The sequence below is a fragment of the Podarcis bocagei genome (genome assembly GCF_964188305.1).
Source record: "Podarcis bocagei genome assembly, chromosome: 7".
In the NCBI taxonomy this organism is placed as follows: Eukaryota; Metazoa; Chordata; class Lepidosauria; order Squamata; family Lacertidae; genus Podarcis; species Podarcis bocagei.
The window spans coordinates 64,445,121-64,467,319 of record NC_138132.1 but is presented as its reverse complement, the minus strand read 5'-3'; the positions used below and the strand labels follow the sequence as shown (position 1 = coordinate 64,467,319).

General features: G+C 42.1%; 1 protein-coding gene and 1 long non-coding RNA gene across 4 annotated transcripts; one reads left to right on the top strand and one right to left on the bottom strand.

Moving 5' to 3' along the window:
- The first annotated feature begins 333 nt into the window (after window positions 1-333).
- LOC308592477 (b(0,+)-type amino acid transporter 1-like) lies at window positions 334-18,555 on the top strand. Of its 3 annotated transcripts, XM_081203980.1 has the most exons (12): window positions 334-433; window positions 4,294-4,441; window positions 5,612-5,854; window positions 6,908-7,033; window positions 7,804-7,903; window positions 9,003-9,047; window positions 10,342-10,465; window positions 10,710-10,813; window positions 11,689-11,785; window positions 12,531-12,680; window positions 13,508-13,682; window positions 14,829-18,555. In XM_081203980.1, exons 1-12 carry the CDS (start codon window positions 341-343, stop codon window positions 14,891-14,893), a joined length of 1,470 nt encoding a protein of 489 aa, XP_081060106.1. In that variant the 5' UTR covers window positions 334-340; the 3' UTR covers window positions 14,894-18,555. The 3 variants fall into 3 exon arrangements, with proteins under 3 accessions (XP_081060106.1, XP_081060107.1, XP_081060105.1); XM_081203981.1 differs by lacking the exon at window positions 5,612-5,854; XM_081203979.1 differs by lacking the exon at window positions 334-433 and having other exon boundaries at window positions 4,177-4,441.
- LOC308592478 lies at window positions 16,680-22,199 on the bottom strand. The gene is made up of 2 exons (XR_014010522.1): window positions 20,482-22,199; window positions 16,680-19,009 (listed from the first exon to the last, which is right to left on the bottom strand). It is a non-coding gene; the product is annotated as an uncharacterized lncRNA (long non-coding RNA).

Below are 22,199 nucleotides of genomic sequence, written 5' to 3'. Positions count from 1 at the left end.
TGGAAGTGAAAGGTACACTGCCTTGCCCTCTTGGCAGGCATTAAAAACAGGGTTCTTCTTGCTGGCTATGTGATCTAGAAAATCAGGGATCATGGGACCAGTGAGGTGATATCACAGTGTCCCACGCTTAGATTGGATTATGCTATAACATTACAAAGCCAACTCGGAGTGAGGTAGCACATCCCACCATTACTTTGAATTAACTGTGTAAGAGCGCTATGGGTCCCCCGTTGCTTTTTTGAAGTCAAAAGATAAACAGACTTTTAAATAATATGTTCATAGTTAACTTTGTGCTTTTTGCAGGATTCACTAATAGGCACATCAGCATCAAGTAAGCAAAATGGATGAAGAAGGCATCAGAAAACGAAGTTCAAATCAAGAACCTGATGAAACGCCCATCAAGAAAAGCAAATCTATGAAACTACAGAAAGAGGCAAGACTTGTAATATATTACATTGGAAGCAGTCCTAGAAGCTCTTAGCCTCCCAGATCTCAAATATAGTTTCCATTCTGCTGTAAAAATCATTTTATTGTTTGTTTGTTTGCTTACTTACTTACTGCGATTCTTAAACCACGCTTCATCATATACAATCCCAGAGTGGTTTTCAAAGATATAGTTAAAGCAATAGAAATTAAAAGCCACTAAAATTACAGAAAAAGGAGGCCCTCACAGCAGCAACTCAAAAATCACTGCTCTGATTAACTCTGACCCACTAGCACTGCACCAAAGTCCTGATGCATCTAGATGTCTTGCCTAAAACTTAATGAAGGTCTGACGTGGCAATTGTTGGGCCCTTTTGCACAGACAGAGGCTGTGTAGACACTATACATATAAAACACATTTCTGGGAACCGTAGATAGTTTAGGGTGTTGGGGATTGTAGCTCTGTAAGGGGCTAAAGTACCACTCCCAAGATTCTTGGAGGGAGGGATGCTTTTAATGTTTACTGTGTGTGCACAAGTAGAGAGGCCTTAACCAGTCCTTTCCTAAAATGGTGCTCTCACAATAGCATAGTTTGGGAATTTTAGATTCTGGAATTAATAGTCTTAAGAGGAGATTCACATATGCAAAGAGGTAGTGAACAGCGCCAGGTGGCCTCAACCAAATTGTGTCTCTCCTATGCCTAATACCTTCCCCTGGATGCTTATAGGTTTGCATAGTTTATGGCAGGAATGGGGAGCTTGTGACCCTTCAGAGGCTATTGGTCCCCAATTTCCAGCTATGCTGGTTGGGCCTGATGGGAAATGAAGTCCAGGAACATCTGATTCCCCATTCCTGGCTTAGGGCGTTCACTTTGAGACACTACAATACAGTCAGCATTTTTGAAAGCAATGAAAGCAATGTGCTTTAAGTATGCTTAAATTATGGTTTGCCAGAAGTGGCTTAGTCATGCTGGCCACATGACCTGGAAGCTGTATGCCGGCTCCCTCAGCCAATAAAGCGAGAAGAGCGCCGCAACCCCAGAGTCGGTCACGACTGGACCAAATGGTCGGGGGTCCCCTTTACCTTTACTTTTAACCCTTTGTTGGATTTTGTTTGCGGCAAAATGTGCACCATGCAAAACATGGGAATTAGCTGTAAATAGGCTTAGAATTAGGGATGAGAAGAAGAAGAAGAAGAAGAAGAGTTTGGATTTGATATCCCGCCTTTCACTCCCTTTAAGGAGTCTCAAAGCGGCTAACATTCTCCTTTTCCCTTCCTCCCCCACAACAAACACTCTGTGAGGTGAGTGGGGCTGAGAGACTTCAAAGAAGTGTGACTGGCCCAAGGTCACCCAGCAGCTGCATGTGGAGGAGCGGAGACGCGAACCCGGTTCCCCAGATTACGAGACTACCGCTCTTAACCACTACACCACACTGGCTCTCTGAGGTAGAAATTTGGCCAGCTTTCATTTGAATGCAGACCTACCTAATTTGCAGTTCCCAAACCAGGACCTGAATAGAACCAGTTATCCTTCAAAATTCACACTTCTCTGAATTTTGCATTTTGGTTCTCATACCAAATGTTTGCAAAATTGTGTAAACCAGGGGGAAACTGGGCATGGTTGGCATCCGTCTGTCTCAAGAGACAATGCCAGTGTGCTTCTGGGGTTGAAATCCAACCTCTGGAGAACGATGGTGCTTGCTGTGGCTGCAAAGACTGGTAACTCGCAGTGGCTGCCTTGCACGTTGTTTTTGCTGCTGCAGTAAAGGAGAACTGAATTTAATACTGGGAAAATGTGAAACTGGGGAAGAAACTAAATTTGACAGATTTGCCCATCCACACTTAGAATTCCGTCCTTAAACACATCCTCGCTCTCAAGAGGAGGTGCAATTGCACTTGGTACATGTCCTGTTGTAAAAAAGGGAATAGTCTAGTTAGGTCCAGCTTTAATGCCCCAAGTGGGGAAGTAAAATGCTCTGTGATGTTAACACCTGAGTTAATTAGTAGAGTGTTGTTTGCTAAATGTGGAGATAATCACGAAGCTCAGTGAAGTACAAAAGGAAAGCCTCTTTTCCCAGAATGTCAGGTTAATGTTTGCATTGTACCACAAGTTGTTCCTGGTGTCACCTCACCTGTTAATGGGGCTGAAAGTCTCAGCACAGCAGACCCTGTTTGCGTTCCCCTCACACTCATTACTTTTTCCCTTGGCAATGTTGTAAACAAAAATTGCCTTTTTCCCTTATGGGGTATCCAAGAGCCCGTATAGAGTCCTTACATAGGTTCCCTATTGGTAGGAGAGAATAACAGAGGCCAACCAGGGAATATTGAGAAGCAAAGCAGCTAGTATGCTTGATCTTTATTGATCTGTTGCAACAGGGTGCTCCCCTCACCCACAGAAGAGAGGAGGGACCCAGAAAAATTGCATGCAAGGCCTTATAAAGACTTTTGAAATTCCCACCCTGTAGATAAAGACCACCCCCAGAAACATCATACATACATCAAGAAGGGGTGTAACCTAAGGCCACCCCTCAGATACATCACACCTACATCACAGAAAAGGCAGTCTAAAACAGAAATTTGAATATTGTTTTTCTCCTGTTGTTGTTTATCTTCTGTCTGGCAGGTTACTAGATTGGATTTCCTGGGGAGCCTGGCCATTCTTTTGTAGTGATAAATACTTAGTTCCTGGGCCATGTCACAGGCTCACCCTATTCAAACACAGACATACCCTTAATACATGATTTATGAAGGAAAAGACAATGGGGAGGCTTTTCCACTTTGACCTTGCAGAGAAAACATTTGCTCAGTTTAGGAATCAAAATGGCTTCAGGTCGGTCTTCCTGTGCTGATCTATGTACGTGTGGTTATGAACATTACCATATATCTAAGACCTCAAAATTCCTATCACAGCAAGACTATTTCCTTCGCACCGAATATGAAGAAATGGTCATGGTCAATACTGAGCGCTTATTCCTCCACATTCTTGTTACCCTTGCCAAGGCAACAAGTAGCATATATATTCTTTTTAAACATTTTCACCCCACTTCCAAGCTGAAAAAGGCTCCTAGAGAGGCTTACCAAGGTCATTCCCAGAACAGACCTTAACTCTGACCTCAGGCTTCTGAAAGTTTTTAGTCTTTATTTCATTTTAGTTTTCTGTTGATTTTAATTTTTGTGTTACATTCCAAGTTGCTTTGACTTCACTTTTAATTTAAAAAGTGGCTAAGAAGTACAATTAATAAACTGTAGATCCTACAGATGTGTTTGTTGGGAAAATAAGGTCTCCCTAAGATACATAGTGGGATGTGGATGGTGCTGTGGTCTAAACCTTGGGCTTGCCGATCAAAAGGTCAGCAGTTCGAATCCCCGCGGCGGAGTGAGCTTTCAGTGCTCGGTCCCAGGTCCTGCCAGCCTAGCAGTTTGAAAGCACTCAAAAAAGTGCAAGTAAATTAATAGGTACCGCTCTGGCGGGAAGGTAAACGGTGTTTCCATGCACTGCTCTGGTTTTGGTGTTCCATTGTGCCAGAAGCGGCTTAGTCATACTGCCCACATGACCTAGAAAAACTGTCTGCAGACAAACGCCAACTCCCTCAGCCTGTAAAGCGAGATGAGCACCGCAACCCCAGAGTCGTTTGTGACTGGAATTAATTGTCAGGGGTCCCTTTACCTTACCTTTAAGATACATGGCAGTAACTGTTGTATTAAATCAGTGTTTCTGCAATAAGAGTGGACCCTTCCTGACATATTCTTGGGTTAACATCTGCTTCAATGTTCCTGTCCCCCATCCATCTCCACCCTCATTATACTGCCTATAGAAGACTGAAAGAACCACTCCGGTTGAATTCACCTAACCTCAATTTCTTTTCCCAGGTGGGCCTGCTCAGTGGAATCTGTGTCATTGTTGGGACAGTGATTGGTTCGGGAATCTTTGTTTCTCCAAAGTCTGTTCTGGCTAACGTTGGAGCAGTTGGGCCCTGCTTAGTCATCTGGGCAGCCTGTGGAGTGCTTGCTACGTTAGGTAAATCACTGCTGCTCTTTCCAGCTTATTCTGTCTCCCCCCCGCCCCAGATAATTACAAACTCCTTGTTATGTGTTATTTTGTTTAGCCCTTTAACGATGGATTTGCATTTGCTAGTTTTGCGTTTGAAACTAGCATATAAGATATAGGTGAACAATTTGTTTGGGGGAAATACTAGCCAAAGCTAATACGTTACATTACAGTGGTACCTTGGTTCTTGAACAGCTTAGTTGTTGAACCAATCGGCTCCTGAACGCCACAAACCCGGAAGCAAGTGTTCCGGTTTGCGGACTTTTTTGGTAGCTGAGCATCCGACATGGCTTCTGTTTGAGTGCAGGAAGCTCCTGCAGCCAACTGGAAGCCACGCCTGGGTCTTCGAATGGTTTTGGGAGTCGAATGGACTCCCGGTACGGATTAAGTTCGAGAACCAAGGTACCCTGTATTTTGAAGCTCCTTTTGTTCATCTGGCCTCTCTTGCAAATCACCATGGGATGAAGAACCAAGTGATCTATGTTTAGTATACGGCAACCATATCCTAGCATGTTGTCAAGGTTAGACTAGAATTGGGGGTGTTCAGGGTTCAAATCTCCACTCGTCCATGAAGCTCTCTGGACTAGTCACCATCCCTTAGCCTGATTTACCTCACAGGGTTTTTGCATGTATTGAAGAAAATGGAAAGGATGAATGAGAGATAAATATAAATGTAATAAATATGTGATAACTGTCTCTAAAAATAACTTTTTTGTCATTGGCTTTTCTTTTATCGAAGCCCCCTGAGTCCCAAGGCACCCGCTGATGATGTCATGGACAGTGTCTAATAAACACCATGAGAGAACAAGTGCAGTGTTCATAAATGAAAATAATCAATCGTGCTTGTGGGGGAGAGGGGGAAAAGCATTTCTCCAGCAACTCAAAATTATAGTTGGTTGGGACCAGATGAGCTTCTCACAAGAGAGGCACTCATTAGGTGAGAGAAATGTTGACTAGTTCCATATACCATAACAAAATTATGCACTTAATAGGAACAAAATCCCTGGTGACTTGAAACAGGCTAGAAGGACCAGGTGCATATAGAGCCCTCCAGAAGCCATATTGAAATGGAGATGGGTGATTGTGGCAGTGGTGGTGGAAGCGGAAGGTTATTTTGAAAACTCCCACTTCTTTCTTCAGGGGCTCTGTGTTTTGCCGAACTTGGCACAATGATAACAAAATCAGGAGGAGAATATCCATACCTCATGGAAGCCTTTGGCCCAATCCCTGCGTATTTGTTTTCCTGGGCAAGTCTTATCGTCATCAAGCCCAGTTCCTTTGCCATCATTTGCCTCAGCTTTGCTGAGTACACAGCGGCTCCATTTTATCCAGGTTGTGACCCCCCCACAGTTGTCATCAAGTGTCTGGCAACAGCAGCCCTCGGTGAGTATTTGGCTTTTGATCAGAAAGACAAAGGTAGCTGGAAGGGTGAGTTTGCAACTTAAGACCAAATGCATACAGAGATAACAGCAAAGAATAGGCTTCCCTTTACACCATGCAAATTTGTGGGTTAATTTGGGTTAAGCTGGAGGCAGCTGCTGCGCAACAGAAGCGAGGCGCTGCTAGGTATCACAGGTCAATTTTCACCTCTGCCATGACCCCATGTGAAGCCTTGGTCAAACTCCCCTCTCCCTTTTGGGAACTTGGGAATACGTAGTACCACTAACCCATCTTCTATATGGCTCCTGCCAACTTAGCAGTTTGAAAGCATACCAGCACACCAGTGCAAGTAGATATATAGGTACCGCTGTGGTGGGAAGGTAAATGGCATTTCTGTGTGCTCTGGTTTGCGTCACGGTGTCCAGTTGCACCAGAAGCGGTTTAGTTATGCTGGCCACATGACCTGAAAAAGCTGTCCGTGGACAAACACTGGCTCCCTCAGCCTGAAAGCGAGATGAGTGCTGCACCCCATAGTTGCCTTAGACTCGACTTAACAGTCCAGGGGTCCTTTACCTTTACCTTACCTGTAAAGAGTGCACATGATGATGAGTGAAATGGTTTGAACACTTTGAATGCAGAGGAACATATGAAGCTACCAGTGTGGTGTAGTGGTTAAGAGTGGTAGTCTCGTAATCTGGTCAACCAGGTTCGCGTCTCCGCTCCTCCACATGCAGCTGCTGGGTGACCTTGGGCTAGTCACACTTCTCTGAAGTCTCTCAGCCCCACTCACCTCACAGAGTGTTTGTTGTGGGGGAGGAAGGGAAAGGAGAATGTTAGCCACTTTGAGACTCCTTAGGGTAGTGATAAAGCGGGATATCAAATCCAAACTCTTCTACCACGCAGCTGGTCAGATTATTTGTTCAACTAGCCCATTATTGGCTACTCTGAGTGGCAGGAAAATGAACTGGGAAGTCAAAGGACAGATTCCAGGGGTACAGAGGCTTATTCGTTCAGGTGACATTTCTTGTGAACCTTCCACCCTTTCCTTTCTCTTAGTTACAATTACTCTGGTGAATGCCCTGAGTGTGAAGTGGGCGAGCTACGTACAGAACTTTTTCGCTGCGGCTAAAATGGTGATTGTCATAATTATCATTGTAAGTGGGATTGTTCTTCTAGCCCAAGGTATGTTATGTTGAAGTCTTAGTTGCAGCATCTATCTATCTATCTATCTATCTATCTATCTATCTATCTATCTATCATCTATATCTATCTATCTATCTATCTATCTATCTATCTATCTATCTATCTATCTATCATCTATCATCTATCATCTATCATCTCTCTCTCTCTCTCTCTCTCTCTCTCTCTCTCTCTCTCTCTCTCTCTATCTATCATCTATCTATCTATAATGTATCTGCAGCAGTTGACTGGGATTGATACAACTTCTTTGTTTTGCTTTTGCTTTCTTTTTCGGGAGTGGGTGGGAACCTGTTTGTTTATATTTTTAATATTACCTTCCTTGTAAATAAATTAAAAGCTGTTTATGACATACGTTAAAGATAAGTCTCAAGTTTCTAAAAAGTCACATTCCGTTTCAATATATTTTGAAACATTTGAAATATATATTGAAACATTCCATTTCAATATATTTTAACATATTGCCCCTGGTGAAGTGGTGGTGGCCCTTGCCCTTCTTCTGATAGGAAATGCTCAGCGGTGAGGGGACCACAAAAATGGGGAAGGGGTCGAGGAGGGTCAGTTGGGTGGTGAGCGATCAATGTCCCTCTTATTTTCCTCTGAGGAATGAATCTGGAAGATATGATACCAAAACCACAAAGGGTCCAGCGGCATCTTAGGCAAACAGATTTATCAGGGTGGGTGGGAGTTTTCACGGACTCTGAGCCAAGTTCCTCAGCTGCAAGAAATGACATGTTTCACTTTCCCTCCCCCAGGAAATACAAAGAACTTCAACAATTCGTTTGATGGGCCCCCGCTTTCTGTGGGCACCATTAGTCTTGCATTTTATAATGGACTCTGGGCCTATGATGGATGGTAATATAATTTTATGACTGTCATTAGCAGTTAGAAAATGGGAGTTCATGCCTTATTTTGATGTGTCTTTACTGCACTTTAAGAAAGATATTGCATGAAAACTCTGGCACCTGAAGTCTTGCTGAAGAATCACACCTGGAAATAGTGTAGAGTGGGGAATACTTACTCTAAACTTATGGTGACTTCCTGGTAGGCATGAAAGGAGACAGAGCCCACCCACTTTTGTGGGGGAGAGCTAAGCAGACCATTAACTTGCGGAACTTGCTACCACATGATGCAGTGATGGCCAATAGCTGAGGTGGCTTTGGAAGGCACCAACAATATCAGCTAGTCTAAGGTCATTAGAACCTTAAGCATTGTAAGGTTAGAACCACTACTTAGAGCCAGTTCATATGCACAATAAAATCTCTAATCCAGTAGGTCTCTCCAGATGTTTCCATAGGTCGGGGTGTGGGTGTGTGTTGTCTTAATTGATGGTTGCTTCTCATATGGGAGGTGAATGAATGCCAGGTATTACAAAAGGAGGAAGGACTCATATTTGTTAAGGGCATATTTTTTTCCTGAAGTGGTAAGGCTGTGTCCTGGCTGTAGTATTTCAGATGGCAGCTCCTTCATACTCAATCCTCAAAATAGACCCCTACACATAGAAAACAGCATGTCACAGAGAAACGTAACTGAGAAGCTTTTCCTTTTGTCCAGGATAGCCATATGCAGGGCATCAGGCTGCCAAAGGCTGATCTAATGTAATTTTAATGTGCAAAGGATTATTTTTGCACAGAACAGGTGCATATATTCCTGATTGTTTATTGGTACTTGCTATTACTGTTGAAAGCCATATTGGGCACTTGCTTCTGTGCAAATGCAGAACACAAATCAAAATCGGACATTTTCTACTTGGCTCTGTGAAATGTCTCATGTTGCTGTTGTTGGTAGTTGAAAGGGAATTATAATTTCAGTAAAAATATGTATTGCCACCAAGACATACATCCCATAACTCTTTTATTTGGAAATTAAATTCCACTGGGTTCAAGAGGGTTTTCTCTCAAAAATGTGCAGGATGCAAAGTAACATTTTGGTACTTCTCTCCCATCCCTTCCAGGAATCAACTCAATTATATCACAGAGGAACTTAAAGATCCTTATAGGTAAGAAAAATGCTGCATCAGCTGACAGAACCCCATTTCTTTTTCCTCCTCCCTCACAGTCCCATTGAAACAAGGATTTCTAACCTGCCATTCAGGGTACAGCCCTCCTAAGGCAGTGTGCAAAAAGTTTCACAAAGCAACAACAAAATCCAATAAGCTGCTTTCTGAAACCAGGCCCATGTTAGTGAACTGCATCTATACAATCAGGAGGAAATACTGTATTTTTCCGTGTATAAGATGCCCCCATGTATAAGATGCCCCCTATTTTGGGGGACCCCAAATTTAGAAAATGGGCATATGCACTATCCATGTGTAAGGTGCCCCTAGATTTGTAACCTTATTTTAAAGTAAAAAAACTCTAGTCTTATACACAGAAAAGTACGGTATATCTGTTCCAAGTCATTTTGTTTCCTGAGGCAAAGGACAAGATGGTTGCCACCTGCGGAAGCTGACTAGATTGGCTGTTTTAGTCTGACAATGCCCTTCAGAACCTTCAGAAGATGGGAGAGGCTGTGTGGCACACCCAGCTCTATCCTCCACCAGGAGGGAAATGCCTGGGAGCACAGGAGGAACTGCCTCTGGCCACCAGCATCTGCCACCCAAGGCAGTTGCCTCACTCTACCTAGTGGTAGAGCTGGCCCTGCATCCGACGACAACAGAGCGAAATTTTAAAGTCTAAATACACAGCTGTTTAGAGCCAAACTAGATGTAATGTTCAAATGAACAGATGCAATTAATATATATGTATTTTATAATGTTAATGAACAGCATCCATGGGGGTGGGGCAGGGCAGGGGCTGATGCTTCCCCCCCTTAACCCTCCCCCACTGCTTTGTCCTGCTGACCCTCCCACCCAAGCTGCTATTTGCATTGGGAAGCTCCTCCTCTGGTTCTGCTTGCGTGTCCACCCATCTTGTGTTCTTAAGTTCTCAATGCAAATATCATTCTTTAACTGATAGCATATCTCTTTACTTTATCTAGAAATCTACCACTCTGTATTGGTATTGGAATCCCTCTGGTCACAGTTTGTTACGTTCTGATCAATATATCAATGCAAATATCATTGCTGGAAGTTGGGGTGGGGGTGTTAATCAGGACCATAGGGTGGCAGATGTTGTCTTAGAAGATTTGTTATTGTTACTCAAATAAGAGACAGTGCTTATTTAAAAATTGATAATTTCCCCCTTTCAGATGCAAACTTATGCAGAAACCTATATGGTAAATCAACAAATATTTATTTAATTGTGTAAAAGCTTGGATGTGTAACAGATTGCATATCTCTTTATATTACTTAGAAATCTACCACTCTCTATTGTTATTGGAATCCCTCTGGTCACAGTTTGTTACGTTCTGATCAATATATCCTATTTCACGGTTATGACGTCAACAGAACTTCTGCAGTCTCCAGCTGTCGCTGTGGTGAGTCCAAGTGGGAAAATGTGTTGTTTTTCACCTCTGTACAATTCACAAGAGGATGTTTTGATACAAACGGCAGAACAAGATCGGAAGTGGTTTAAGTTACACAAGGGAAAACTTGCTTCTCTAAAAAGTTGTGCAAGCTTTTTATTAAGTATCTTTTCCATTACTGCTGTATCTTCATGTGTCCAGTTGGTTGACCTCTAGGTTTTAAAGATGTGCATTATTTCAATTCCTTCCATCACAGACATTTGGAGACAGGGTTCTTTATCCTGCTTCCTGGATAGTCCCTCTCTTTGTGGCTTTTTCTACCATCGGGGCAGCCAATGGGACTTGCTTTACTGCTGGCAGGTAAAACAATACTTTCTGATGTGGAATTCTAGTGTGCCCAAGGTTAAAGTTGATTTATGTGCCCCCAGCCCTGAGTCCAGATTGCAAGACTTCTGCACTTATATGTACCTGGAGTTAAGAGCATCACAGTTGCCAACAGGCAAATGCCCAGGTGACACTTAAAAGTAGATCATATTGCAGACAGCTGCCCCAATCATCTGCTAATTAGAAGTACAGTGCCTCTGAATTTTTCGTTTTCCTCTGAATTAATCCCATCATTTTTAAGTAACTCATGGTGGAAGCTGCCCTAGCATTATGTGAATAAATAATTCAATGTGTTAGTGATATATTGTGTAAAGGAGTACGTCCCATGTCTGCATCATCCTCTCATTAAAAGTAACCTGGGGGCACTCAGGAGATGGGGCAAATTGACATCTCCAAGCTATTAAACTTTGCTCAGTGGCTGGCAGGTGGTGCAAGGAAAGGTGGTATAGAGGGGGAAAGCAGCTTAAATTTAACATCACACCTGCACATTCACTCACATTTATTGGGAGCACAGTAGTGATGTACTGTATATGTCAGATGGTGGAAATCCCACACCCTGTTATTCACAGTGCATGTGGCAGTTGTGCTGATCTCATTCCATTTCCCAGATTTTTATGCTTTTAACATTGGACTTAATCAGGATCTTGTTTTTTCTCAAACCACAACCGTTGCAACTAGTTCCTCATACACTCTCCATAGCCCATATTACTGCATGACATGGTAAACACAGATTCTGCAATGCTCTCTGAATGCATCACCAAAAATATGAAAAGTGCAGAAGTCTTGTCATCCTTTGCTCTCGGTCAGCCCATCACAATGGCTTCTCTAATGAGAATGATTTACCTTCTCAGGCTTGCTTACGTAGCCGGTCGTGAAGGACACATGTTAAAGGTGCTCTCTTACATCAGCATTAAGCGCTTAACTCCGGCACCTGCTATCATCTTTTATGTAAGTATGATTTCTGAAGTGTCAGAAGAGCATCATAAGACCCCTGCTGGATCAGACCAAAGGCCTGTCTAGTCCAGCATTGTTCTCTGTTATTGGAAGCAGGGCTTAGCCGTCACGACTAGTAGTCAATGATGCTTTTATCCTCCATTAATTTGTCTAATATCCAACCTGTCCAAGTTGGCAGGCATCACAACTCCCGTGAGGTCAAATTCCACACTTCAATTATGTGCTGTGTAAACAAGCCCTTCCTTTTGTCTGTGTCTCTCGACATTCAGCTTCATTGGCTAGCCCTGGGCTGTAATACTGCGAGGGAGGAAAATGCAATTGCATACACCTCTATAACGCCCCCTCCACTTCATCTCCTGCTTTTGATATAAGATCTTAAATCTTTAAATCTTAAAGATCTTAAATCTTTAAATAAAAACAAACACATCTCAGCAATCTGGCGCTGTAATCAAAACTCTTTTGAAAGCTCTGTGATTGCACACAGCTTTCCTATCTGTATGCGAAAGGGTCTGTATGCAAATGGAGGCCTTGTATTATAATGAAGCAACCATGCAGTAGGGCTGCAAATTTAAAGTCACTGGAGAGACTAAGCAAGCATGTCTGAATTAGTTTTCCAACAGAGTCATCATAGCCACAATTAGAATTGGCCATTAAAAGGCCTCTAAACCCAACACTGAAATCTGCAGGGGGTTTTTGTTAAAAAAATGCCTTCTCCATAATGCATTTCTTCTGCTTTCAGGGTGCAGTAGCTATTATTTATATAATTCCCGGAGACATCAACACCCTCATCAACTACTTTAGCTTTGCAGTTTGGATATTCTATGGTCTAACTGTGCTGGGACTCATTGTCATGCGCTTTACAAGAAAAGATCTTGAAAGGCCTATCCGTGTAAGTACCCCACCAGAAGATATTCTCATCAGTGTTCAGGATGGTTTGGCAGTTCCTCTTGTGTTGCACCTTTTGTTACTGCTGGAGTTGGGGGAGAAATTAGGTTAACATGTGAGCTGCCTCTAGGTTAGATTATTGCAATGCACTCTATGTAGTGCCGTTTTGAAGAGCGTTCAGAAACTGCACTTAGTGCAGAATTCAGGGGCCAGAATTGACTGGGAGTAGGCGGTCTGATCCTGGTTCAAGTGCATAGGATGTGTTGGCTCCCTGGCCCAATTCAAAGTGCTGCTCTTGACATATAAAGTCTTACACTGCCCATGACATCAGTACTTCAATACTTAATACCTAATCATCTGAGGGCCTTTTTGTGTGCCCCCTTCAATAAACAGCAACATGAGAACAGGCCTTTTCAGTGGTGGTTCCCCAATTGTGGAATCCTCTTTTTAGAGAGAGATGCATCTGGCACAATCATTATCAACTTTTAGGCACTTTGGCAAAGATGTTCCTTTCCCCAGGCATTTGGCTCTTAACTGGAGTGTCAGAATATGGTGATATCCAATCCTTGTGTTCACTGTTTAGTAGGTTGGGATAGGATTTGTCATTTTATGTGATTGCAAGATGGGTACTTTTTGTCAATTATATTTTGGGTGCGTTTTAAATTTTGTATCATGTATGTTTTCAAAACTCTAACTCACTTTGAGACATCTTTGTAGCAAGCGCTGAATACATCTTGAGCGAGAATATTATTTGGCCTTGCTAGGTCGTTCCAATCTGGGATTCCTCAACACACACAATTACATTCCCACCCCCTCTGCTCTGTCTTGCAGGTCCCTCTTATCATCCCCATCCTTGTGCTGTTTGTTTCCATTGTGCTGGTCCTGGCACCCATCATCACTGCACCCGAGCTGCCATATCTGTATTGCGTTCTGTTTATTATCAGTGGACTTGTCTTTTATGTACTTTTCATCCACTTCAGATTCAGCTGGGCTCAAAAAATCTCAAGTGAGTATATGGTTGGTTTCCATCCCAGGGGAAGAGGTGTTTGTGATGAAATAATCTGGGTGTGGCTCTTTAACTCTGATTCAAAGGGAAAGAGCTTCTTAAAGAGGAACAGTGGGGTGCATGAGATACAATAAAGAGAAAATTATGGGAATAGAGGAGGCTCATAGAGCCAGAAATGGGGTATGTGGTCTTCTCAGATCACTTGAATGGCTAGAGATTACATACACAATGCATGCTTCTGCACACAGGCCACTTGCCCTTTGCAGGCACATGGGTGCTAGTGTTTCCAGTTACAAAAACATTCCAATTGGAATTTCCCACCTTCCTTCAGGGTAGGCAATTTTTAAGCCTCCCTATATTTTAAAGAGTTTTAGACATTCCTGTGCCTGTTTCTTCCTAACCACTAGCCATCTTTTTTTAAAAGAGTGAAACTTGATGGTAGTTTGACATACACAGGAAATAGATCCTTCTGATTGTGGCAACTGGTCTTTTGAGTGGACTCTGACACTTTGCTAAAGTTACAGCTCATTATGTCCTGGAAACCATTTGAAATGTGGTCCGAGATGCCCTCACTTTGCCAGTTGCCATGCCAACAAATGACCACTTATAATTTCATCATGTTAAAGTGGTTATCCAAAATCAGCCCATAGTTTGCAAAGTTAAAAATAAACATGTAAATATAAATCAATTGAACCAGAGTTCCAGTAGAACAGAATGCTACTCTACCCTGATAGCACCAATAGTATAAGACTGTGTATACTGATTTTGAATAGACCTCTTAATGTTTCCAGAAATAACAAGATGCTAATATTGAAAATGTTGCTTAGATTGGTTTTCAGTTGCCGTGATGTGCTCAGCATTGTACACACCATCTGGTACACTTAAGAAATGGAAGGCATCAAATGTAATGGTCCTGGAAAACATTTGAAATGTGCTCCGAGATGCCCTCACTTTCTGGAATATTCTCAAAACCCATGTTAATATGGCTATAGGAAAAGTAAAACCCATAATCTGGCTTGTGGAATCAACACTGAGGCTTCTAAGTGGTTAAGTGCAAAAGGGGAAATGATCTAGGAAAAGAAATGGTACTAACAGTGCAATTGCCATTTCTAAAGGCTTCTGACTTCAACAACTTCTGCGTTTCAGAGCCCATCACTATGCACCTTCAGATGCTTCTGGAAGTAGTTCCACCAGAAGACGTTCCTGAATAACATTGAATTTTTCCATCATTAAAAAGGCTAGATCCTGGAAATGGTTCATCAGGTATGATACACCATGTCCACAACTATAGGTCTCAATGCTGAGGATAGGAGACATTTGTGAGACAGTAAGTGTCCTGAAAAAGACACTGTTCTGTTCTTTCCCCCTGTAAAATGCATTCATTTTTGTAACACATTGTATTCAGGGATTTTCAGGATCTTAAGAAAATATCTGAATGGGGGAAAAGACCTGAGGATTTGTAGGCCATGGACTTGATTTCAGGTATGGAATTTCCACATTATTTTCTCAGCAAGCTAAAAGGACAGAACATACAGTATTACAGTGCCATCTACCAGCAAACAAACATGGAAGCGCAAAGATGAAATCTCATATATGTCTCACAGATTTATAAAGGGTGGAAACCCAAACGAAATGACAAGAGGGAGGGAGAAAGACATGTGATCTAGATGTAATCTGTATGATATTGACTCCTGCCGTTGAAGAGGTCAAGACAAGTACCGTAATACACTGGAATAGGCTGAGGCTTCTCAAAGAATGACTCTGCCTTGACACAATGAAACATGAGCAGATGATGAGAAATATCTCAACACTGGAGCAGATTTTTGCCGGCACAATGGTTTGTGTATCAGAAGTGTAGAGTCTGTCCAGCATGAGGCTTAAGGGCAGATCCTTGTCTGCCCATAGGAAGTGTGTTTTTGCACCCAGGGAGCCTCAGCTTGGTTTGCTGCTGTCATGGTTCTACCTCAGTATCCTGCACAGCTGCATCTTTTGAGGAGTGCATGCAAAGAGAGAAGCTTAATCAACATTTTTTATATAATTCCAAAGAAAGACAGCAAGGAGACTTGTAGCACCTTAAAGATTTAATGGATTTATCACAACATTCATAAAAAGAACTTTTGCCACACCAGTTTCCCTACTTGCAAAATGTCTTCCCCTCTAAAACAAAGTTGCCACTAGACAGATTTCAATTTGGGTGCCAGACTAAAACCTGTTTATTTACTCAGGTTTAATTTGTAATAACTGTCACCCGTGTTTTATTGTTTATCTACTTTCTCCTGTGCAGTTGGATTTGCTGTTTTAATTGTTGTACCCACTCTGAAATCCTTGACTAGAGTGGGTTACATATATTTTAATTAAATAAATACAAGCAGATTTATTACAGGATATGTTCGACTTTTAAAAGTGCCAAAAGCCTCTTTGCTGCTACAGATTAACACAGCTACCTAGTAAAAGTAAGTAAAAGTTAATAAAAGTAAAAATGGGCTGTGGTTGTGTAGGCTGGATCCAAGAAGCTACATCTTTGATCTGGTTACCACCATTCCTCTTACCATTGGTTTGGGGTCAGGGTTCCACAATATGTTGGTTTGGGATGTGCAAGCTAGGTTTTCCATGCTGTGCTCACCTGTTGTCTCATTACTGAGACAGTGGAAATAATTTCAAAGGGGTCAAAGTCAGGACTCATATACTGAGCAGGTGGTGATCTTGGAACAGACATGTTTGTTGCTTTTCAAAATTACTTTTGTGAAAGATTTGCAGGAAAACCAAAGATGTAGCATTTCATACTGCTGCAAACATGGGATGAACTGCTGGTAAATGGAACACTAGACGTTCTTTCCCTACCTTCCTCTGGCCTTCTCTAGATTCCTTGTGCACGCTGAAAAGTCAAAGTTCCAGCATTACTATTTTGTGACTTGTTGCAAATGCCTTTGGTATATTTTTATTATATTTTCTATTTAATTAATAAATAGTTTCTAAAAACGCCAAAGATGTAAAGGCTGGTTTTAAGAGTGTTCTTTATTGCTTTTCTAGCAGGCATAAATAACTTTTTCCATAACTATTCATAAGATTATGGCCTTAAGAAGGGTTTATCACAACATCCAACTTTAAGCCAAATACTTCCGATCTAATTGCATATATGATATACAGAGATGTCCAACTGTTATAATGTCATTTGGGTCAATTATGTGAAACACTGAAAGCTCAACAATTGCTGCCATATTCATGTTATAGAGTAAACTGTTGTTGCACTGTACTGTTACACATTTGACAATGTGGAGTGGGAATATTTAACTGGAAGAAGGGGCATTTAGAAAATAGGATGCAGGCATCAGTGGGCATGTTAGACCCATTGCAACTAATACCTGCAGCTTCCAGAGAGACTATCAATTCAGTGACAGAATGCTGCTCCTCGTTGGAGGATATAGACTATAGCATCTTAAAAGCTACTATTTATCCAATACAGAACAATTATTTTGTTAAGCATACAGCCTTGTGATCTTCAGATGAAGGGCAGCATATAAATTTAATAATAAGTATATCAAAGGGACTATCATATATAATTATGCCTGTGCACCTGACATCAGACAGTCATTTGGGATTCCTTCACCTTACGTTTTGTTGTTATACTGCTATGCGAACAGGTAGGGAAAGCTATATTTATTGTAGCAGTACTTTATGATAATTTTTAGTTCTTCTGATTAAGTGGCTCTACCAGCCCCTCACAGCTCCTGGATCCAGATATACCCTTTGATTCTAAGGCCATCTCTAATTCTTCCTACACATACCTACAGCTCTTTGTGCCAACATAATAACGGACAGAAACAGAGCAGTTGAACAACGTGTCTAGTTAACTAACCATTTTGAATATTGATGTTCAAGGGAGAGCTATAATTTGATTTAATTTTTATTATCTATCATATTAGATCAGGAAAAATTAGATGTAATGCATCAGCTGTGTTGGTCCAAACAATTCCACACAAAACAAGCTGATCAAATGATCAAATAACTAGAAATAGTTTTCTAATCAAGTACTTTAACCTTTCAAATTAGTTCTCATATTCTGGAAACAAAAATATTTTCTGCACAGATCAGTCAGCATCTTAGTTTTACACCTTATGATACAGCTGACAAAGGGTATATTTAGTACATCACCAGTATTAAACTGGTTTTGATGGCTACATTTTCTTTAAAAAAATAAGATCAGAACTAAATATTATGCTAGATTGAACACCTGTCTCTAGCAATACAACATAGACATGACATCACACCAAACACTTGGTATAAATGGATGCCAGAGAGGAGGGAAAACCACAATGCTTTATGTGGCCGTTACAAGCAAAGGCAATGCCTGGTTTGGGCTTGCACATTGTCATTTTAAACAGGTTGCTGGAAAGGATTAAAACCTATTCTCCATTTTCCTACCTACTACAGAAACCTCATCTAAATGTTAACACGCTGAATGTTCACAATTCACTTTCCTAAATAAATGGTTCTTCATGCAACATATCCAAGTGTAACCTAACTCAGAAATTCATTGCTTCATAGAAGCACATTACTCTATTGCCAAAAACAGTTTCATTGTGCCAGCATCCATTCTGTTACAATGTCCTTTGTAGTCAATAATCACCACTGTACATAACTGCTTTGCTTTACAATGGATCATAAAGCTTCAGGAAAAATTCTGAAGGAAAAGGTTCCAAGGTAGCACGAGGGAAAATATTCTGTGGGTTGTAATGGCTAAGAAATCCAAGTTACATTTAAGAACTTGAATGGTGCTTCTCAGACTGTTTCTACTCTCAACTCTTTTTGTCTAAATATCTGTATGAGGCTTGATAATTTGTTTTGTGAGGAAAAGGCCAGAAGCTGTGCTTTTTTATTTTGAAACAGGCTCCAAGAATAGCCATACACACAGAGAGAGGATTTTCACCTCCCTCCATTGGTTTCACGGTTAGGTAGTTAGCAAAAACCACTACAACTCTTCAACTCAGAGCAAATGTACCTTGAATTAAAACTCACTGAAATCAATTGTACATGTGATCAGTCTATGGCAGTTAAGTCGAAGAGCAAACATCCCACCATGACAACCCTCTTCAAAATCATGGTCAAAATTTAGAACTTTTCCTGATTTTCAAAAAGCTAAAATGCTTTCATTATGGAAATGCCACCCAAGCTGCTTGAGCCTGCCAGAATGTGGGTTCTTATGTGACAGCCTAATTCTTAATCCCAATTTCCAAACCAGAATCAACAGATGGTGTCACTGTTATCCAAGGATTCCTCTTCCTCTTCCTCCTCTGTAGAAACCAGGTGCACTTTCTTGGGACCTGTGCCTGCTTAAGGAAAAAACACATTATGCATAGATTTAGAAAAGCTAATTTCCAGCATTCTAGTACAGTTTAACATGCCACTTTGAAGAGAGGGTCTTGCCTGGTTCTTAATGGCTCTGGGTGCTATACGACAAAAATACTAGCTGCCATCTGGTGGCTGGTTTTACATTAGGAATATAGGGTGCGGGGAAGGTGGAGGTTTCACCTTTTCCCAGATGAAATCCTGACAAAAAATGGTCTCCCTCCCCCACAAGGCTTTGACTCTTTAACACCAATGGGTGTTTAAAAAAGGAAAAGCCTTACAGGAGACCGCAATGTTCATGTCTGTGTGTAAAATGTAGATCAGTTGCGAGTCAAGGCCCTGTCCCCCGCTTTGTGATGGAATAAAACACATGGACACAAGTATTTTAGGTTAATTGGCTAAAAAAAGGCCACAACTTGATTGGTTACAGAATGTGAGTGGTATTGGCTTAGGCATTGGATCTGAACAGACTATACTTGACTCCTGTCCACTCTGTAGGAAGTCACACAAGGGTTAACAACCTGTAGGGGGAACTTGTTGATGCAAATCAACTGGAAGATTTCCCCTAATCACTGGAGGGTAGTGCCATGGCCCTAGCCACCACCTGGGCTTCGGACAGGAACCACGACCACTGGATTCCTTTAACGGAATACCCTTCAAAGGGAGTTGTAGGTGATGGCCGCAACCTCCCCTCCAACACATGACTCATGTCATTGAATCTGTCTGTAGGCAGGCCCCCATGAGCAGGAATGAGCAGCATATTCTCTGGCTGGGAAGCCACGGGCTTCCATGGCCAAATGCATCACCCGCGTGAACTGATGCCGGGTGAGGTGGGTACCATCCTGATATATCAGGGATGTGCTAGAACCAGGGGGCCTAAGGTAACGGTATCTCCTGGTGTCGTTTGCAGGGCAGGGACCTTATGTTCTGATGCTGCGAGCTGAATAAGGGTGTCTTTCCCCCTTTGGTCAGTTTTCTATTGATGGATGCAGCCCAGCAACTCAGCACTAGATAAATTTACGTCTTCCAAACCAAGCCCCCTAGAGGAGCATCCCAGCTCAACCTTGTTAACAACTACGCCCACTCTTAGGGCGCCAAAGAGGGCAACAGAGAAAGCGTCAGAGTAAAAGCAAGATACATATTTCAACCAACAAATTATCTATCTATCATCTATCATCTATCTATCATGTATTTGGCAAAGAGTGATGAACGTGATAGGCCTACAACCTACACCACTTGGTATCTACCACCTGTGCCAATCCTCAATCGCCCTGCGGACTACGAATTCAACATGAGGGTCCGTAAAATAAATGGATTTACTGAAGAAGGGAATATCGGCTGACTGCATCCTTAAAGTCTTAGCCGCACGTTCCAGGTCACGCAGGTGTACAAAGTATTGAAGCACTTGGACTGTTGGGGGGGGCAGACTATGCCCAATACCTACAAATTTTACCCGATAGGATATAAGATCAGACCAGGTCGTCTTCTAAGACCTAATAGTTGAAGGCGCCACTGAGGCCATACTCCCTCCATCACTTCAAGTTTGCAAGGTTCCAAAGATGCTCAGGGAATGGGTCCAGCAGCAGTTGCGCCTCTGGTGCTAAAGAATGGAAGCGGTCCATCTTCTTGGAACGTGGCGATTGCTTTGCCAGGACACTGATGACAGCTTGATTATCAGTCCAAAAGCCAATGTAATGATCTCTGAAGTCCACCGTCTAAAGGTGAACTGCCCCTACTGAGAGAAAAAAACTTTTAAAATGTTTAGACGTGTGTAATAGTTACCATACCAGCTTGATGCGCACACCAGCGTCCTTTGAAAAAAACACCAAAGCCCAGAGATCCCACCACGTCCGATTGAACCTGAAAATCTGTAAACAATTTTGAATTGTCCTGCCAGGTGGGTACCCCAATATAATGATCCAGTAGGTAAAGCCAAACCCTGAGGGAGGACCATGCATCTGCCTTTGTCTTTAATAGTTATTTAAAAGAAGACAGCACGTTATGAGGGGTAACAAGCTCATATCACTAACATGATTCGGTCTGATTAATGCATGAAGGGTTTAATGTCATAGAGTGAGCTGCCCTGGCAGGCTTAGTCAGGTCTCTTCTCCTTGCAATGGGAGGTAGGCAATCAAGCAGTGTTCTCCCTCAGTTTCCCTTAAAAGTTCAGCATGCAATGAGGTTTAAATCTGACCAATGGAGAGTTTGTAAGCTATTATTATTACATTACCAAACGTGTGCTAGGGGAGTTTAGGAACTCATAAGATCTAACATCTTATATTCCCATAGTTTACTTTGCTGCATATTTTGTGCAAATGTATGCTGGGGTTCCTTCAACCAGAAGTGTATTTCCCCCAAACCTGGATCTTGGCATCCAAGAATACTCATTTTATACCTATGTTCCCCCTTCCCAACCAACACACTTCACCCCTGTAGCAATACCTGATAAAGTATGTTGGCTAAATTTTATACTTATGGTAAAGCTGTTAGTGGTACCTGAACCCTGATAACTAATGAATCTGATCACCCATTTCAGAAGCAGCATGTATCAGGCTTTCCTTTGCGGGTAAATATCACCAGAGAATTATGATGTTTCTGTTACAATTTACAAATACAGTGGTACCTCGGGTTAGAAACTCCGCTAACCCAGTAGTACCTCGTGTTGAGAACTTTACCTCAGGATGAGAATGGAAATAGCGCGCCAGCGGCACAATGGCAGCGGGGGGCCCCATTAGCAAAAGCGTACCTCAGGTTAAGAACAGTTTCAGGTTAAGAACGGACCTCCGGAAAGAATTAAGTTCGTAACCCGAGATACCACTGTAGAGAGTAGGTAGAGAGAAACAGCATAGCTTAAAAACATTAGAACACCCTTGTGGACCAGGTCAGTGGTCCACCACTTTATATTTTATTGTGGCTAACAAGATACCAAGGGGAATCTTGCAGGAGGAACCTAAGCCTAGAGGGGAACAGCAGTGTGTATTTTGTGTTGTAAATGGCAGCTCAAGGTCACGTGGCTGGCCAAAATGGCAGCCACCTAAGGCCTGCCTGATACCACAGCCCACAGAGCCATGCTGAAAAAAGGGGGGGGGATGAAAAAGTGAAGCCACAGTGAACTAAGCCCAACACGTGAAGGTAATGCACAAACATGAGCCAAAGCCCCCCAAAAATCAG

Coding starts and splice junctions, on each gene's coding strand:
- LOC308592477 (XM_081203979.1), top strand. CDS start 4,192: ATGTTCCTGTCCCCCATCCATCTCCACCCTCATTATACTGCCTATAGA. Junction 9,048..10,341: donor GAACTTAAAGATCCTTATAG/GTAAGAAAAATG, acceptor TATATTACTTAG/AAATCTACCACTCTCTATTG. Junction 10,466..10,709: donor AGTCTCCAGCTGTCGCTGTG/GTGAGTCCAAGT, acceptor CTTCCATCACAG/ACATTTGGAGACAGGGTTCT.